Genomic DNA, 19,640 nt, shown 5'->3' with positions numbered 1-19,640 from the left:
GCTGATGTTCCTTTGGAAAAAATATAAAAAATCTAACAACCATCAGTGTAATAATGTCTAATTATGTGAATGTTTTATTCTTTAAATAAATAAAAAATGCCTAATTTAACACGGAGTGTACTTCAACATTTTTTTAAACAGATATTTAGTTATATAGACTGCAATCTACACAAGCTTTTATCACAGTCATGGCCCCTAGCGGAGTCAAGTGGGATAAGGTATAGCTAAGATTGCTCCAGACCAACCTTCCGAACGAACATCTTACAGAAGAGATACGTAACTAAGAACGTTTCAGGAAACACGTATTAACGATAAGGTACAGCTTAAGGTACAACTTAAGAACGACGTAGAGCTAAGAAGGTTTCGGGGAACGCAGCCCATGTCAACAGAGATGAGTTGTCAAAATTTATAAAACAGTTGAGAAAAGTCAATTTTATAAGTTATAACAACTCACCTGTAGTTATAACAACTCATCTCTAGTCAAGAAAAATAATAGTAAGTTAAAATGACTTGTAAATCCGAGTTGATTCAACAAACATTTTTAAGGCAGCAAAGTATTTTTTACAGTGTAGCTTTTATTTTATCTTAACTTTCTATCCTGTTGTTTTAAATATGTTATATAAATAAATAAACAAAACTAACTTGTCAAAGTGGCAAAGGTTTTTTTGGGATTTACATTTTGAGAAAGCAAAGTCTGGCAAAATGATAAACCCCAGCTGATCTGTAAATGGAAAGACAGCCTAACTTGCCAACCACTGCAGCACTACTGCACCATCTAGTGATGATGTAAGAACATAGTAAGTGTAATTGTAGATTCAAAATTTAGGAGTAGCATCTGCCTGCACAACCGGAGGCTGCAGTTTCAAGACTGCAGTTCTAGGACCTTAGGTTTTTAGTGACACCACCTGGCGAATTAGAGGACCAGCAAAGATGGATGACAATCAGAGTGTGAGTATCAAATGTAAAATTGATTTTGATTTGAACTTTAAATACAATTATGATGCATTTCATTGGAAAGTTAATGTAGCCAAAGTGATCGTGATTTGGTAAATAGAATTTTTATAGCACATGTATCTACACTGTTGCATGAAAGATAATGTTGACTTGGTGACAGCACAAGAAAACTGTATTACGTTGGTTGTGAAAACCTGTTAGTTACTCAACTGTTTTGTTGCATATTTAGTTAAAATCATCTAAATGTTTTAACTGTCACATGCTCTCAGTCAGCCTTTTTAACGTTACCACACAATACATGTTATGAGTATGTCTCTTCATTTAGATATGGTTTTATAATGTTAATTGAGACACATAACATTTTTATAGTCAGACATAATAGTAGGTCATTATAATAATTGACTGTTAAAATACCACATGTTAGATTTTGACGTGTACTGTGTACTGTACTCTATATGAAATACTTTTAAGGACACAGCCCAGGGCAGGCAAAAGTATTACAAAAGATGAATAAATAGACTTAGGCCTAATTTATGTCTATTTATTTATATGAAATTAACTGAAATTATGTTTTTCAAGAAACACATAACAATTCAGGAAGGCAATATGCTTTAAATATTTAATATTTATCTATCTCTATTTTTTTTCCGGTTCAGATGGGCTTTATTGACATGAATGTTTCAAGAACAGTTTGCAATAACAGTAATATGAACATTACTTGGTATGAAGATTAATATAATTTTGTATCGTATATAATGTGTGTGCTCTGTGGTTAAAATGTAAAATAAAAAAATAGATGATTGAAAATGTTTAACAAAATGTTCCTGGTTTCATTTCTTTATCTTTCTCTTAGGAGTCAGTGAAGACATTGTCCATGCAGTTCTTCCTATGTTGTTCATGTCATGAACAAATTTGTTTTTGTGTGTGTTCAAATTCAACTGTTGCAATATATAATTAATTTTATAAAATATACACAAATTCAGTCATCCTTGTGTATTCCCTCTGTACTTGAATATGTGAAACAACACTGCGCGCCAAATGGTGTGGGCTGTGAATTGTTTTAAATCGTGGCTGGACAAAAAACACCTCAATATCGACCTGAAACACATCGAGAAATGCACTCTACCTGCACCCTGTTCTGTAATGGGAACTTTCCGTAAAGGTCTGTTGTAGTACGGACAGTTAAGTGGGAACACTGTATGGGATGATGTGTTCCTGAGTAAAGTTATCTTGTGTTTCATGCATGCGCCTGGCTGGTTATTGTATTCAAGCTAACATAACATAACATGGTGTCAGAAGAGAACTGAACCGTAATATAACACATAAAAGGGTGTAGTCTGGTGGAAAAAGGAATAAAAAGAGAGGGGATGGAGAGAGAAGCGCCAGCACCACCGATGTTAGCTTCGCAGCTAGCTCTGCCCGGCAAATTTGATTTTACCAATACATGTGAGTGGCCAAGATGGATGAAGCATTTCGAGCGCTACAGGATCGCATCGGGTCTGGATAAACAGCCAGAGGAATACCAGGTGAACACTTTCATGTATGCGGCGGGGGATGATGCTGAGGATATTTTGTATGTGTTACCATTGACTGATGCACAAAAGAAGTCATATGCTGCCGTTACGGATGTTTTTAATAAGCACTGCATTAGCAAAAGGAATGTGACTTTTGAACGGGCGCGATTCATCAAGAGCCGGGGGAGCGTCGAGTCGTTTATTACAGTGGTACACTCACTCGCTGAGCAGTGTGATTTCGGCGCTCTAAAGGAGGATTTGATAAGAGACCGTATCGTGGTCGGCATACGCGATGCCAAATGATCAGAAAGCTTACAGTTGGACGCAGATTTGACGCTAGAGAAAGCGATAACGAAAGTGAAACAAAGTGCGGCAGTGAAAAAACAACAGCCAATACTGCGCGGAGCAGAGCAGCCGATAGGACACGTTGAGGCTATACACAAGAAGGAAAGGAGATCACAAAAACCCCCTAAAATGAAAACAGAGAAACATTTGGATGTGGCAGATGTGGAAACATTAAGAATTACCCCTGGAAAGACTGCCCAGCTAGAGATGGTGACTGCAGGAGATGTCACCGTAAAGGACATTTGCAAAAAAATGTAAGTCAAAAATAGGGGTTCATTACATAACAGAGGGGCAGTCAGAGACTGGCCACGAGGAGGATTTTGCTTTCCTTGGAGAAGTGTATAATCAGGGAACTGATGGATGGAATGAGCTAATTGTACTGAACGGGGAAAACACAGTTTTCAAATTGGACACGGGGGCTGCTGTTACAGCAATTCCAAGCAGTAACGTCTCCACTAAGAAATATGGAGCGTTGCAGCCGCCTTGGAAAGTACTGTTCGGACCAGGAAATCAAAGGCTGGGTGTAAAGGGACGGTTTAAAGGGCAACTAAGCATCAAAAATAAAACTACAGAACAGGACATTTATGTAGTTGCTGGTCTGTCTAAGCCCTTATTAGGACTTCCTGCGATTAAAGGTCTCACATTAATACAGCGTCTTCACACTGTACAAGAGCGACAGGAGGACTTTATAGCTGAATACCCCTCAGTGTTCTCAGGCCTAGGCAAATTAAAGGAGCCATATAAAATTGAGTTGGAACCTGCAGCTGTTCCATTTGCTCTATACTCTCCAAGACGTGTGCCCCTGCCAATGAGAGATAAATTGCGAGTTGAGCTAAAACGCATGGAGGATATGGGAGTGATTTCTAAAGTGACGCAGCCCACTGCATGGTGTGCGGGCATGGTGGTGGTGCCCAAGGCCCAAGGAAAGATACAACTGTGTGTGGACTTGACACACCTAAATAAGTGGGTGCGAAGAGAACGCCACATCCTCCCTGCTGTAGAGCAGACGCTTGCGATGCTGGCGGCTGCTAAAGTATTCACAAAGCTGGACGCCATGTCTGGCTTCTAGCAAATTCCACTGTCAGAGGAAAGCTCACTTTTGACAACATTCATAACCCCATTTGGGCGATATGCGTTCAACCGTCTACCATTCGGTATCTCTTCAGCTCCAGAGCACTTTCAGCGTCGAATGTCGCAAATGCTAGAAGGTTGTGAAGGAGGTGTGTGTCATGCTGATGACATATTAGTTTATGGTGAAGACAAGCAGCAACATAATGAGAGACTGCATCGGGTCCTTAAGAGACTAAGAGATGAAGGCCTGACTTTAAATGAGAAGTGTGTGTTTGCAACAGACAACATGATCTTCCTGGGACACCGTATTGGGGCAGATGGCGTTGCACCAGATCCAGGTAAAGTCAGAGCGATCTTGGAGATGCCTGAACCGACCGGGGTGGAAGGAGTGAGGAGAGTGATGGGGATGGCTAATTATTTGAGTACGTTTTTACCCCACCTTGCATCCTACACCCGCCCACTGAATGAACTGCTCTGTGAAAAAAATGAATGGTGCTGGGGAGCTCCACAAACAGAGGCTTTTCAAAAATTTAAATTAGAACTGAATTCACAGCAGGTGTTGGCATCATACTCCCCAAAAGCTGAGACATGTGTTTCTGCAGACGCATCTTCCTTTGGTGTCTGAGGCGAACTGAACCAAAAGCAGACAGATGGAACATGGAAACCAGTGGTGTTCATTTCTCGGGGCCTATCTGAGGCAGAAAAACATTATGCTCAGATAGAAAAGGAGGCCTTAGCAGCGATATGGACATGTGAACGGCTGTCATCCTATCTTCTGGGCCTGAAATTTAGATTGGAAACGGATCACAAACCACTGCTCTAACTGCTAAGCACAAAAGCACTAGAGGAACTCCCTCCCCGAATTCTGCGGTTCTGTCTGAGGCTGATGAAGTTCACGTTTGACATAGTGCATGTGCCCGGTAAGCAAATGATAACTGCAGACACATTATCAAGAGCCCCTGTGAAACACACATTTACTGAGGAGGAGAAGGAAAATGAGAGAGATGTTAAGGTGTTTGTGGATTCGGTAATTCAAGCCCTCCCATTTACAGAAAAAAGGCTGAATACGATAATTGAAAACCAGAAGGCTGATTCTATAAGCGCTAAACTCATCCAATACTGTGAGACTGGGTGGCCTGAGAAACATGCCCTTTCACCAGACCTCTGTCCATACTGGCCTGAAAGAGAAAGAGCTGCTCCTAAGGGGCCAAAGAATTGTGATTCCCCACAGCATGAGGCAAGAAGTCCTCCACAATATACATGAGGGTCACCAGGGATTAGTCAAGGGTCGAGCTAGGGCTTGCCAGGCCGTCTGGTGGCCAGGACTGTCTGTGCACATCAATCAGCTTGTGGAAAACTGCAGCACATGCTCACAGCACAGGGCAGAGCACAGAGAACCTTTGTTAACCACTTCGGTGCCGGAGAGACCATGGCAGCGGGTGGGCACAGACCTATTTTTCTCGTTACATAGAAGTAGGGCACCTAAATGTAGCCACAGTTAACACTGTCATTGCGGCTTTAAGAGATGTGTTTGGCCGCCACGGTATCCCAGAGACTGTTATGTCTGATAATGGACCACAATAAAGCTGTGCTCTTTTTAAGAACTTTGCCAGTGAATACGTGTTCACACACATTACCAGCAGCCCAGGATATCCGCAAGCAAACGGGGAAGCAGAGCGCGCAGTGGCTACTGTGAAAGGACTTTGGAAAGGGGGTGGTGAGAAAACTAAAGCGTTGCTGACATATCGGTCTACCCCCTTGGAGAATGGTTATTCTCCAGCACAACTTTTAATGGGTAGACAACTGCGTTCCACCGTACCACAGCTTCCTACCTTTCTAACTCCTCGCTGGCCAAATGTTAAGAGATTCAGGGAAACAGACAAGTGGGCAAAAGACAGACAGCAACGCAGGTACAACATGCGTTACAAGACACGTCCCTTACCAACTTTGCGACCTGGACAAAGTGTGTGGCTGAAAAAGGAGAAATCTCAAGGGACTGTCGTTCACCAGGCCGAATCTCCCAGGTCTTACCTTGTACATACTGACGGTGGTCTGATCAGGAGAAACCGCACTCACATGCGAGCAGTTCCTTTGCCGCTACCTCAAAACCCTGTAGAAACAACAGTGGAAAACCAGAAACAGTGTGACACTCTTATACATGCAACTAGAGATGTGCAGTTGTCCAGAGACACTGACGTGTGTAGATAACCTTATGTGACCAGTTCGGGCAGTGTTTCAAGGCCTCCTGAACGTCTTAATTTGTAAAAGAAAGAAAGAAAAAAACACAACGAAGGGGAATGAAAAGGACTAAGGTGTTGGTTGTTTAAAGATGTTCTTGAGAAGCTGTTCAGTTAATTCAATGTAAATGTGAAGGTTCTAAAAAGTTATATCCAATATGTTACATTTGAGAATGGGTCCTTACTTAAAAGGGGGAGGTGTTCTGTAATGGGAACTTTCCGTAAGGGTCTGTTGTAGTACGGACCGTTAAGTGGGAACACTGTATGTGATGATGTCAGTTCCTGAGTAAAGTTATCTTGTGTTTCATGTACACGCCTGGCTGGTTATTGCATTCAAGCTAACATAACAGGGGATCTCTGAGAAATGGGGTAATATTACATTTATATTTTGAGAAAATGACAGTGTTTTTAAATGATGTTTTATATAAACAATGTTTGGGAGGAGCTGATCAGTCAATGAACACGGCTGGCTCTCGATCATTAATCAATAAACACAGCTGGCTCTCAATCACCAATTAATGAACACAGCTGGTTCTCGATCATTAAGCAATGAACACAGCTGTTTATCAATCACTAAGACTCCTTACCCTCATTCTCCGGAATCTTCGCAAACCCACCTCCACCCCTTCGCCTCACTACGTACATTTAGCTCAGCACTGGGGATAACCCGGGTCAGGGCACGCCCCAGGCCCGGGGCTCCTTCCCCGGTCAAGGGACGAACGTTCCGAACTCGGGGGGTATTTCCCGAGCTCGGAACCTTCGCCCCGGGACAGCACGCCACTCACGCATATTAGCAGTCCCAATTTATTGTCAGTGAGGCGAACTCGTAAACTTGCATGCATTTAAACCTGTTGTCCGGGACTTATAAACAGTGACAGGACACTTACAATTGGCATGTTACTGGCTCTTTAAATAAAAAAATAAAAGTGTCTAGTTTTTTCTGTCCACTCCAAATAAAAACAGAATGTTGTGCTTTTTGCAAAATTACCAAAATAAACATGACGCGCATTCTGTCCTCTCTCAGTCCTTTCAGAAATGCATCAGAAAAATGAAGCACATTTAGAACAGACAAACTGTACCAAGCTCACGTTAATGAGCTAAAGCTATATGTACCTACAAAACAATGTTTCCCATCATTTAACAGTGTATCCTCATATGTTTTGAAACTGGACTGTTTGGACATTTAAACAGGAACATACACACATTTCATTTTATGAGAACAGAAGCAGATAAACAAACAAGAAAACATTTTTAGGCATTCATGTGTATTAAAATATTTTTGACAGTTCAGAGACAGAGAGAAAGAGAAATGTGAAAACAGCAATGTTTTATTTTTTAATAATTTGAAAACAGCCAATGTAGTAAGAATGCAAATGCAACGTGAACACGTCACTATTATGCTAATGACGCAATGGTGTAATCTAGCGACATTTAGCGACTTTCCAAGCAAGCCTTAGCTACTTTCCATTGAAAATGGTTGGCAATACTGGTGTTGATACATAAAAGAAGAATGAGTTCCCAGCAAACAGAAAAAGAGTTGACACATCAATCGTCTCAGTGTATTGTGTTATATGAAAAGATAAGATCAAAAAAAGACAAATCAACTATTGTTTGAAAAAAAAATAGCATGTGAGTGTAGTGGAGGGGGCATGCAGATTGAAGAAATTATTTAAGTCTTCTTATAGATCGAAGGAAGGAAAGATGCACCCATGTTTTCTGCCATTTGGTTGTTAAAGCTTGGTTGGGTATTAAGGACGGCTTCTGCCTGCAAAAGAGAAGACCAATAAAAGGCAATTAGAAGCTGATGTTCTATGTGCAGGCCAGTGTAATGTTACCTTATTATACAGTATTGTGGTTGTGTTAGACCTGCATCAGGTTCTAAAAAGAAGGATCTATTTGAGTTACATAGATTATGATTTTAAATATAGGCTACCTGTAATGACATGGGTTTCCCGTAGCGAACAAATGTGGCCAGGTGCTCACAGTTGTTGTCGAGTACTCCATATTTTCCTCCCCCATCCTTCAAAAGCTGTTGAACAGCTTTTTCCATTTTATCTACAGGTTGTGGTTTTAATCCCATAATCTCATCATAATTTACAACTTTTCCATTAGGCTTGAGCAGACCTTGCTGCACAGTGGCTCCTGCTTTACTGTGTAGTCCACTTTCACCTAAAGGAAAATATTTAACTGTCAAAGAAGCCAAATTGTTTCCCCCATACCTAGATTGATCCAGCAAACCCAACTAGGTAATTGTATGTAAAAAATAATAATGTGATATAACTATCAAATAAAAGTCACCTGACCATGTCTGGATAATAAACAAGAGACAAGCACATCTTGCACAGTAAAGTATACAGATACCAAAATGTAAGAATGTTTAAGAACTATTACAGAACAGGCTATGAAACTGGTCTAATTTTTTTTTTAATGCATTTTAAATCCTTAATAAAATGCATGTTACTGCACACTTTAGAATATGTAGGCTACTTATGTTCAAAACATGTTGCTACTGTAGGCACTATTGTTTAATTCTTTCTATGTAGTTTTAGACATGGCAGTGGTGCAGTACATTTACATTTTGTCTTTGTATTACCATGAGAACATGGGTGAAAGTGCTTTGAGACAGGATTGTTAACTTTAGGTGATAAAAGTAAAGAATACGATCACTGTCGCAGTTAAAATTACAAGTTGATGTTTGATAATTAACATTAGTGTCATATTCGCATTGTGTCGCACAGAGAGTATAACATATAACAGAGAGTATAACATGTAAAACAATGCTTTTGAAAGCTCTAGTGGCTGAAATTAATATAAAGATCTGTCAAATACCAATTATAAATGTTTTTATCCTTTACTGTATAAAGAAGTAGCTAAAACATAGACATTAACAGAAGTGCATAATGAGTGTATTGGTGTTCTTGTAACGTTTTTAATAAAGTATTTAAGAACCACTTTTAGTAAGACAGAGGCTAGTAAGAGATAGGAAACCATGATCTGAAGTTTCTACAGAGAACTACTGTACCTGTAAACTCGACAACCGTATCTTGTCCCTTTTCATTCTTCCCAGTGTACACTGCATAGTGTTTGTACACACCACGACTGTATGCAATAAGGTCTCCAAAATTCATGGCCTAGAAAAAGCATAAAAAGTTTTGCCAAATAAACAGCAATGAACGAAATCGTATCAATTTGTACTTCCACATAGAATGGTGTCATGGAATATTTTAATACAGAATTAAATGTACCTCCAAATAGACATACGCACACACATAAAGCCCTCTACAGTAGACACACAAGCAGAAGTACAAAGGAAAGAAACACAATAAAAAGGCAAAGGCAAAACTTATTTATTTTCAAATACAAGTATTTTTCCATCTTCAGCTGTAGGCTACAAAGAAAGTTCAATAGAATAGGCATTAGTTCACTGACCAGGAATAAAAAGGATCCAGAACGCTTTTTACTTGAGGGTAGGCTAAGCATGAAAGATCTTATGAGTCAATGATTGTTATTGTTGTATATTGTGTTAAGGGAGATACATTAAATTTAACTGATATAAAAAACCAGCCAGTGTTAACCTGACAGCAAAAGATCAACTAACTAGGGTTTTTTTAGGCGAGGATGAGGTAAATAGCAGACTTCACCACTATTCGTTTGTTAAGTTTGTTAAATAATAAACTGGTCCGCGTCAGCATTTAAATAATAGACGGATCCAGGTCGGTTCCGGGTCCAGGTTTCAAAATAACAGACGGGTCCGGGTCGGTTCAGTGTAGCACATTTACGGGTCTCTTTGGGTTCGGGTAGGAACTTTTGGACCCGGGTAGACCTCTACTCCGGACCAGTCCTGAAAACTTCAGTGCCGCCTCCACGCTCAGAGGATGAGCTCATCATCTTGAGTTTGGTCCCTTCCCTGCAAAGGTTGCCACCTCAGATAAAAGAATTTGATAAATTTAAAGTGCACAAATTAATTTATGAAAGCAGCACAGTTGTGCCTAATTTGGAGCCTACAATGTAGTATTAAAAAAGAGGCAGCAATCTCTGTAGGTAATGAACCAGACTTTCTCTCCTCGCCTTCACTTTGGCTCTCCCTCTTCCAAGCAAGATCCTTTCTTATTCCTGTATGTAAATAGTTCTTAGTAGTAAAAGTAGTAAAAGTAGTAAAGGTTCTTTGTATATATTGATTTATTTTGTATAAATAAATGGTCTATACAACAACCAAAGGTTTTGGTTTGTTACTTTGTGCACAACATAGTCAATCACAATTTAGACGTTTAGACACCAACACGGAAGCTGGTGGAGATGGTACTGGAGGAGTCTCCATTGGTAAGATATCTGAAAGAGAGAAAAATATCATGAACATTGTCATAAATGCAGATTGCAATTCCATATTAACAAATATAAAATTATAATGCTGGTGTTTGTGATAGCTTCATTTCTATTTACAGTAAAACAACAACAAGCTTCATTAAATCCCCCTTCCTTTATTTAGCATTTGCTCTGATTTGCATTTACGTGCATATTTGCGTATTTATTGTAGCACTTCCATTCATAAAACAGCAGGTCATCACTGATATCAGTTGCCTTCCCTTGCAAATAGCGCATTAACTCTGCGTCTACTGGCCATTTGCGTTAACACGAACTTGTAGACATCTCACTGGGTGAGACTGTACTTTATATTTTTCATAGTTTGTGAGTTAGTTTCGCACTTCACCACCACGGTGATGCTGTGGTTATTACAACCATTCCAGCCCTAGCAAGGGGCTATCGGGATATGAAAATAAGTGTCTTTTAGATTCACTGCCCTGCATGGCTGACACCATAAAGCGCTTTGGATGGCCATGGGTCTGTGAAAGTGCTATATAAATGCAGTCCATTTACCTGGAGTGGTCGGAGAACGCAAGGAAACCTGGGTGGTCTGCGAGCGAATTGAAGCGAGTAACCATTTTGAATTAGGTTTAGAATCCAGCACGGCATACAGGGGATGGATTGCCAAACGTGAAGTTTTACGGCGACCCTCGATGTGATTATAGAAGGCGAGCCATTTGTGTGTGTCCATACAGGAGGAAATTTGCTCTTTTTGTGAAAAGGTAGAAATGTTTGTCTCGCTGTTGCAGAGAGGTTGTGTCCAGTGCCTGAGGGGACTGAATGCTGTGCTCTAGCGGTGTGGGATTCGGGCGTTGTGCTGGCGGCAGTTTTGGAAGGCCGATATTAGATGCAGAGGATGCCCGTTTAGGCAGGAAGTGCCGGATTTCCTGTGAAGACTTCTGAGCCTCAGTGAAGCGCTGGGTAAAGCCCTCCACGATGGCGCTGAAGAGACTTGATGGCGAAATAGGAGAATCCAGGAGAGCCATGCGATCAGCGTCCTTAATCTCCATCAGATTCAGCCACAAGTGTTGTTCAAAAGAGGCTCAAAGAGGCTCGCCATAGCTCGGCCCACTGCAAGGTTTGTTGCGCTGCATAGATCTTTAAATGATGCTGGGTCTGGGCCTGACTCATCTATGTCTCGGAGGAGCTTTGCCTGGTATACCTGCAGCACTGCCATCGTAGGTAGGGCAGAAGCGGCGTGGCCATCGACGCCGTAAGACTTGGTCGCCAGTGAGGATGTAAGACGGCAGGGCTTCGAAGGGTGGTTCAGCTTGGATCTCCAGGAGCTGGCCGATGATGGGGAAAGGTGGGCAGCCACAGACTCTTCGAGCGGCGGTAGTTTCGAATAGCTGCGTTCATCCACGCCATCAACCACTGACAACACCTAGGTGACAGAGCTCTGGGAACAGGTGGAATGCGGGGCATGCCATGAACATGTGAGCTCCTGATGGACCTTCGGGAAGAACGGAGCTTGTCTCTGATGAGCCGGCTGCCAGCGCCCCGGCTGCATGAACAATTCGCCGAGCCGGCTGTGTTGAGGCTCTTTAGGCGGAGACCCTTGAAGCACGAGCTTGCTCGTGGCCTTGTTGAGGATGCGGATGAGCTCCGAGTCAGACTGCAGACGCATCTTCCTGGGCTCTGGGGAGCACAGAAAGTGGTGCTTCTGAAGGCGGCGACGTGGGCGGGACCCAGGCAGGAGATGCATTCGGAGTGGAAATCCTCCATTGGCAAAGTAGCTCTGCATGAGCCACAATGCCGAAGCGACATTATCTCAATGTGCTTCTGCTCTTTTAAAGGAAATTCTGCTCTTTTTGATCCGGAAAGGGGAAAGACGCCGGGGCATGGATTCCGCTGCAGGGCTTGATTCAACGGCGAGTAAAGGTAAAGGCTTCTTCTTCGGAGCAGCGAGATGATCGCACTTAATAAAGGTGAATCTCTTCTATCCACTCCACTATAGTACATGGATCTGGTAGCTGTGTTTAAAATAACTTTCTCTGTCTGAGTTGCTTCACTGCTGATTCTTGCCATACTTCCTTTGCCAAACTGTGCGGGCATACGTTGCTATGTCATCATTGTGTACAAACAGTAAAAGGGTCTATTGCGCACAGAGGCATTTGAGCGACATCCATTGGTGACACCCTTTGATGAAATGATTTGTCTATGAAGCTTTGCCAGACCATAACTCAGTTACTACTGAGAATTTTTAACCAGGCTAGCCCCATAGTATTAGGGGTGTGACGGTTATTATATAACCGTGAGACCAACGGTTTTGACGGTTATAGAGGTCTAATGACGGTGTTCAACTATAACCGTCAAAACCGTGTTATTAAAATATATATTTTTTAAAACATTTATTATCATGGAGAATGTTTAAAGTGACACTTTGTAGTTTTTCAACCTTTATAATATATTTTCAAGACCCTTGTGATGGTACTTAAAATAGGTTGAATGACATGTCCACTATAGCCTGACGGGGTCTGTATCACTTTTTTCTAGTTTCTGACCGATGCTGACCTGGCCCTCATGCTTTTGTACTAGTAAGTAATGTTATATTGCTTGCATATATAAGTCCTGTCTGGTGCCGAACACTATTTTTTTACGTGAATTTTACTGGAGGCTACTTGGAGAGTTTAGAGAGAGACTTATGTCATGTGACATTGTGGCTCTGTGGCGGTGTCATGGACCTACGACACGGGCGATCTGGGTTTGATTCCCCTTTAAGGCAACATCTTTTTAAATATAAACTTTAACCAAGCGACCACCGTTACAACTGGCTTGTAAACGTGAGCCACTCGATGAAATTATATTATATGAAACATGACATCCTGGAAGACACACTTTGTGACCTAAAGGGGTGTCTTCTTTTCCTTTGCGACAGTGCTGCGGCCCTTGTGGCCTCTAGGGGCGCTAGACGTGAAAAATACATGTCTAGCACCCCCTAGTGGCCAAAAAGTTCTATGGTGTGCCTTTAAATACTGATTAAAAACAATTGTTAACACTCTGTGTTATTAATGGTCTACGTCGTTTTCAACTGTATTTGTTTTTATTTAAACAGCATAAGTAAGATGTGCAGGTGACTCATGAACATGGAGAATATATCAGGTCAATTGACCTTTAGTTACTGTCGCTATGTCCGACAAGATATGCCGCTCTCATGCCACATCATGTTCTCACGCAGTGAAAAATACATCGCGGAGCAGAGAAGACACTGACAACGCTCTGACACACAGGACAGACAGGTTACTTTTTGGTTACTTTTGATATTAAACATGGTAAACAAAGTCTCACCTTTCAAATCATCTCTTCCTTCTAGTTAATTTATAGCATCAAATAAACATGAATGATCATAAGAAGGAATGTTGTTTTAACAGCGCGCAAATGCTCCCTGCACATAGAATATCATTCAAAAAAGTTGCCTGCAACTGCCATAAACGCTTTTGGTGTGATCAGCCCCGAACATCGCAACGTGCAAAACGGTCAGGGGATCTCTGGATAATCCGCAATTCGTTTGCAATTATAAAACGAAAATACAGCCTCTCCGTTCCCTGCCTCAAAACGAAAAACCAAACAAACCCTTTTGATGTCAGAATCAAAAAATGTTTTTGGTGATCATTTTATCGTTATTCCTTTTTGAACAAAGAATAAAGAGTGTCCTTGAACCTCAGTCAACTCGTTCTTCGTTTTCAAACTAAAGTCACATGGTCTTTTCCTTTTTTGGAAGCGAAAGTAACCGGTAACAGTTTCGAAATTAAAGTGACTATTGTTAGCGAGGTAATTGTAGACTAAAACTGAACTAATAGTAGTGATCTAAAGTAGCACTGGGTGTGAGAAAAACACTTTAGTTAACTGAAATAAAAATTAAAACTCCTTCCTCCGGCACCATAAAATGGCCTTGTTGTCACTTTCAGATATTACATCATGGTTTAGGGTAAGCCACAGAAACTAGTATAAATGTATAAAAGTATAATATAACCTTAACATTATAACATTTGCAGTAGGTTTTAGTCTTCACTCACCCACTATGCTTGTAAATCATTTAAGGGCATATGCAAGTGCAATGCAGAGCCCTGCTTCACTGTACAGTTGTAAATTATGATGTACATTTGTATTTAAAGACATAAGTTGAAATCATCCAATAACACAAAAGTAGGAAGGAGTGGTGTGCTGCTTTGTCCTGCCAGTCCAGCATTTATTTGAAGAGGGAGTGATGGTGACTGTGACCGTTACTATCATCAGTCCTTAAACCCTGCACACAGTGCACAGGCTCACATCCTCCAGGTATTGGGGAAACTGAAATTGGGCTCTGACACGAGTACCAGGGAGAAAAACGAAATGATTTAACTTCACTTTTATTTTACTTTACACAAGAGTACAGAGCACTGCCTAAAAAAATTTCATCTACTTTACTAACATAATAAGTATATTACACTGGAGAAAAATGCAAAGGAAAATAAAAAGTATACAACTTTATAGATTTGTTTTGGAAGAGTTTTGTTTTGACACAGAAGGGATAACAGATGGTGGATGCTGAAAGTATTTAGCAGCTATAGTGCCATGGAAAGAGGAGCTGGAAGGCAGGTGAAGTTCTGCACACTAGTGATGGGTTATTTGAAGTGAGGCTTCAGAAGCGTGTGTCGAAAATAAATGGGGGTGTCAGATGAAGCCTTGATTCGAGGCTTGTGTAGTTAACGTAGAAATCACGTGACCAGTGTCAAACGAGGCCTCGGTTTGTGTGGAACACGTCATTGGTTCGGTCTGAGTATCGAAACTCGCGCCACCTTGTGGGTGTTGTGGCGTTTTAGTGTTGGATAGGTGTCAGGATTTGAAGAAGCAGAGTGTTGGGGAGTTTATTATTAGTAATAGATTATATTATTAGTTATACTATGTAATTATAAATTAGTTGTAGTAGCCTATATATTGTAATTAATTATTAGCTATATTATATTATTGTTGTATTAGTTAGATAAGATTAGTTAGATTGCCCTTTTTGTGACCTATTATTTTGTCTTTGTTATGGAGCCAGCAAGAAAGAGGAAATACTCCCTTGTCTGAGAGTATTTGAAATTGTTGCTCACAATAAAGTATGTGTAATTGTTATATTTTACTGTGTTAATATAATAATTATAAGTCACACTTTATGACAGTGTGGTCTTCATGTCCATTATTTCATGTTTTAAGGTGAAATGCTTGCTGTGCCATAAGGAGCTGACATACAGCAATAATACTTCTTTGTTCCCCCAGTCCCATAAGCACTACACAACACTAAAACTAGTAATGGTTTCACTTTACACAAACATAAACAAACGAAGTAACAATTCTTATCCCACCCCAGACTACTCTCTCATGTACACTGTACTAAACAAAGTCTTACTTTTTAGCTCATACTTTTTTAGTCATTCTTTAAACAATTAATGAATAATTAACTGTGTATTAATTAATTGTAATTAATGAATTTATTGTAGACACCCCAAGAAAATTCACACCGAAAAACATGCATCTTTTATTTTATAACCAGACAATTAAAAAAATCTGCTTAGGTCATTGCATAAAATGTATTTTATGTATCTGCTATTTCTTTTAACAGTCGCTAGGTCACTATGGAGCAATGCTGAAGCTTCGGGTAATGAACCTTTGGGTGAAGCAATGGGCTGCGAGGTGTCAGTGGTTCAGGAAGCCTCATTTTGCAATCACTACTGCACACCCTTCAAACTTAGTGATTAGCTTCTGTTGGTAGCAGTGCTTGCCTTCTCTTCAGGGGCGTCGGACTGGGGGTAAAACCAGTACTGATTACCAGGGCCCCAAAAAAGAGAGGGCCCTTGAAAAGTCTGGAATATATTATGGAGGTGGGGCATGGGGGCCCATCAGGACTGCCTATGCATAGGGCCCGAGATCTTGTGCAACGCCCCTGCTTCTCTTAAACACAAGTCAAAAGGTCAAACACTTGTTGCCTGTTATCGCCACAGAAAGAGTCGGTGCACCGAAGGGGGTAGAGTGACCTCTGCTGGTTGAGCTTCCACATAGAAAGAAGGACTATAAACATGTTACAAAAATGTGAATTAAATAATAGAAACTTATAAATAAATAGGCTACCTGCTATCATAAGCTACATATAAATTACTTCACTTATAATCTGAAGTTACAGGTCACCAATGGTCTTACAAATGTTTAGTTCTCCCTAACAGCCAGAGTCCTTATTTTATTAGTTTTAATAATGGTTAATGGTTTATAAACGAACAACGAATTGACCGAGGCTAAAAGACCCCCTTCATTGTTTGTTCAAAAAGGAAAAAAAACGGGTTTTTAATTGGTTTTTCGTTTTTTTGATTCTGACACCAAAAACGGCTATTTGGCTTTTCCCTCCGAAACAAAAAACAGAAAAACGGTATTTTCGTTTTATAATTACAAACGAATTACGAATTATCCAGAGACCCCCCCCCCGGACGGTTTTTCCCCGGACGGTTATTTTTTTCACTGTTTTTTTACTGTTTTTTTTTTCTTTTATAATATATTTTTTAATTTTTTTTATTAATGAATTCTTTTTACATAACATCAATGCAGACAAACAAATTAACACCACAATACAATGAACAGTAAACATATAGCCAGGGGGAGGTAAATGAGGAGTTACACAAAAATATTAAAATATAGGGAATGTTAATGTACGTCACCGCAGTGTTGCATTATGGGACGTGGGCGCCATGTTTAGAGGCACCGACGACCACTATGCCATTTAATTCTGGGCATGTTAAGCTAAAACTAGGTAAATTTGAAGAAAAACGGAAGATATCGAGAAGTTGAAAGAACAAGAGAAGGGACCCTATCGGGAGAAACTAAATGCTACTGCCAAAAAACTTTATTTGGACAAATAAACAACATAGATCCATGATTTAGCAGCCCAAGACTGGATTACGGACCTCCGCTTACATATCTGGTCAATTACCTTGTTTTTGCAGGACTTTATTTACACTTTGCAGGAGTTTAAGAGCTATAAATCCCTTCAAGCTTATAGTAAGGTGACACTTCTTCTTTTGAAGTCTTATGGTTGGCAAACCAGCTATTTACTGACAATGTGTTAATACCTACGTACCTTAATGATTCTATAAAATAATTTCTCCGTTGTATTCTGCGCGATGAATTAACACATGTTCAAAAGATGGCACTTCTGTTTTGGCCAAGTTATTAAAACAAACAAAATGCTAAATAATTAGCTAACGTTGTTATTTAAAGAGTCACAAGCAGTGGGTTTGAGCAGTTGCATTTAATAAAAAATATGTGTTACAATCGTCAAAATTGTCTAAATATTTATTTTTATAACTCATGTGTTTAGGGTGATCAGAAATGAATGAATGAATCAATCAATAACTTACATTTGCAAGTTAGTTTGACAGTGTTAGCATAAAAACAAGACAATTTAAGTGGTTCTGCTTTTATTAATCACAAATTACTGAATGACTGAAAATGCAGCGAACACACTCTCGCTGATGCAGGGATTTTTTTTGAAAAGTAAACGTTTTTCTCCTGATTACAGCATGCAAACCACGCGATCCGGCGTCTTTTCGTCAGCTCCTGCACCGGCTTCCTTTGTTTTTTCCACGAATAAAAGCTGGAAAAACGTATTCCGTTGTTCAGTTTCCTCCCTGAACGATCGCGTGACTTGCTTGATCGAGCAGTACTGACCAAACATATCGAAGTTTATTAAAATCTCGACAGAAAATACAAAAACAACCTCCAATACATTAACTCAAATACAGCGGGATAGGACGCGTGCCTGCAAAGATGGCGGATTACACATAATCCAACACAGCGTGACGTCAACTCCACATTCCCTATTCACATATTGCATATGTTTTAATTGCTTTCTTATTACTTGAGAAAATTTGTCTGTATATACATTTTAATTTCTTTTTCAAGAACCAAAAATAAAGGTTTATCTTTACGATATTTGCATTTATGAATATAAAACTTTGCATAAATTAAAATAAAGTTAATGATAAAATATTCTTTCCTTTTATTGGAGGGAATCTACGTAATACCAAATAAAACATTTTCTAAGTATAGAGAAAAGGTAGGGTCGATATGTTCAATTATAAATTCCCCGGACGGTTATGTTACGAACCGTCACATTTGACTCACGTCAGCTGTCATCACCAATTCAGAAACCGGCACATCCCACTTCTGAACACAGTCAGTTATCAATACAGCACTTGAAGTGACAATTAACTTTCGTCTACAACCACCCCATTTATGTATATGGAGGTTCTCAGACATTATTACTTGTAATCACACAGAATATTCAATGATTTACTGACCGTAGACCGACAGGCGCTCTGGAGTCCTCGAAGGAAATCCTCCCACCGACACGGTCATTTAACTGAGGCCGGCCAGAAGCAGCGCTGCAGGCGGACGTCATCCAGGGGCAGTTCGGGTCAATGCTTGGATCTGACGGCTGGCAAAAGACCCTTCCGTGACGCGAATTACCGCGTGAATGTCTCGAATGACTAGAATTTCACGCGCAAATAAAGAGTAAACTCAAAATGTTCACGCGTCCAACAACGCGCGAATAGCTCGTTTTTGCCGTCTGCTGTTGTGAATGCAGTGCACGATCACTGTGCTTTTAAAGTAGCCTATAGGAAAAACATGTGTTAACAGTTACATACCTTAGTTTTAAGTTGAAAACTGAAGACTTTAGCAATAGTGATCAATTGACACCACAGAAGAATTACACTGCTGCAACTTCTTTTTAACGTCGTTTAAAAAGAAGTTGCATATTCATATTCATGAGGGTATGAGGAAGTGCTGTCCCCTTTCTCTAGAATTTTTAATCCACCCCCTAGACCCGTCCCTTTACGGTAAAACACTGGAGTTTTGCCAGATAAGAAGTTTCCATGTATCATCATTTTACTCTTTTAATTTCTTTTATAGCTGTAAAGGCTAATCTTTATATCTCTTTTCATTTCCGGTTTACCCCTTTCCTTAATTTTATTTTGTGATTATTTTTATTAATTTCTGTGTAAAGCCGTTTTATCAAAAGGGCTTTACACAGAAATTAATAAAAAATAATTCATCTGGATCTGTTTAGACCCGATCATGACCTTAATGCAGCAGTGATGCAAGAGCATTGTGAAATTTCTTGCTAAATTTGTATCAAATTTGTCAC

At 40.1% G+C, this 19,640-nt stretch overlaps 1 protein-coding gene across 2 annotated transcripts; it reads right to left on the bottom strand.

The window, feature by feature from the left end:
* Positions 1-7,431: 7,431 nt before the first annotated feature.
* LOC129444615 (phospholipase A and acyltransferase 1) lies at positions 7,432-19,299 on the bottom strand. 2 transcript variants are annotated; one of them, XM_055205374.2, is made up of 4 exons: positions 19,141-19,299; positions 9,144-9,252; positions 8,055-8,290; positions 7,432-7,886 (listed from the first exon to the last, which is right to left on the bottom strand). In XM_055205374.2, exons 2-4 carry the CDS (start codon positions 9,247-9,249, stop codon positions 7,791-7,793), a joined length of 438 nt encoding a protein of 145 aa, XP_055061349.1. In that variant the 5' UTR covers positions 9,250-9,252; positions 19,141-19,299; the 3' UTR covers positions 7,432-7,790. The 2 variants fall into 2 exon arrangements, with proteins under 2 accessions (XP_055061349.1, XP_055061350.1); XM_055205375.2 differs by lacking the exon at positions 19,141-19,299 and adding an exon at positions 18,793-19,072.
* Positions 19,300-19,640: the final 341 nt, after the last annotated feature.

This window comes from Misgurnus anguillicaudatus, chromosome 3 (genome assembly GCF_027580225.2).
Source record: "Misgurnus anguillicaudatus chromosome 3, ASM2758022v2, whole genome shotgun sequence".
NCBI lineage: Eukaryota > Metazoa > Chordata > Actinopteri > Cypriniformes > Cobitidae > Misgurnus > Misgurnus anguillicaudatus.
The sequence above is the reverse complement of the archived record's forward strand: the minus strand, read 5'-3'. Positions and strand labels throughout refer to the sequence as shown.

Excerpts from the sequence above, each read along its gene's own strand:
- LOC129444615 (XM_055205374.2), bottom strand. The coding sequence starts at position 9,249 with ATGAATTTTGGAGACCTTATTGCATACAGTCGTGGTGTGTACAAACAC. Across the intron at positions 8,291-9,143 it reads TACGGTTGTCGAGTTTACAG|GTGAAAGTGGACTACACAGT; the intron begins GTACAGTAGTTC and ends ATTTTCCTTTAG. Across the intron at positions 7,887-8,054 it reads GGAAACCCATGTCATTACAG|GCAGAAGCCGTCCTTAATAC; the intron begins GTAGCCTATATT and ends TCTCTTTTGCAG.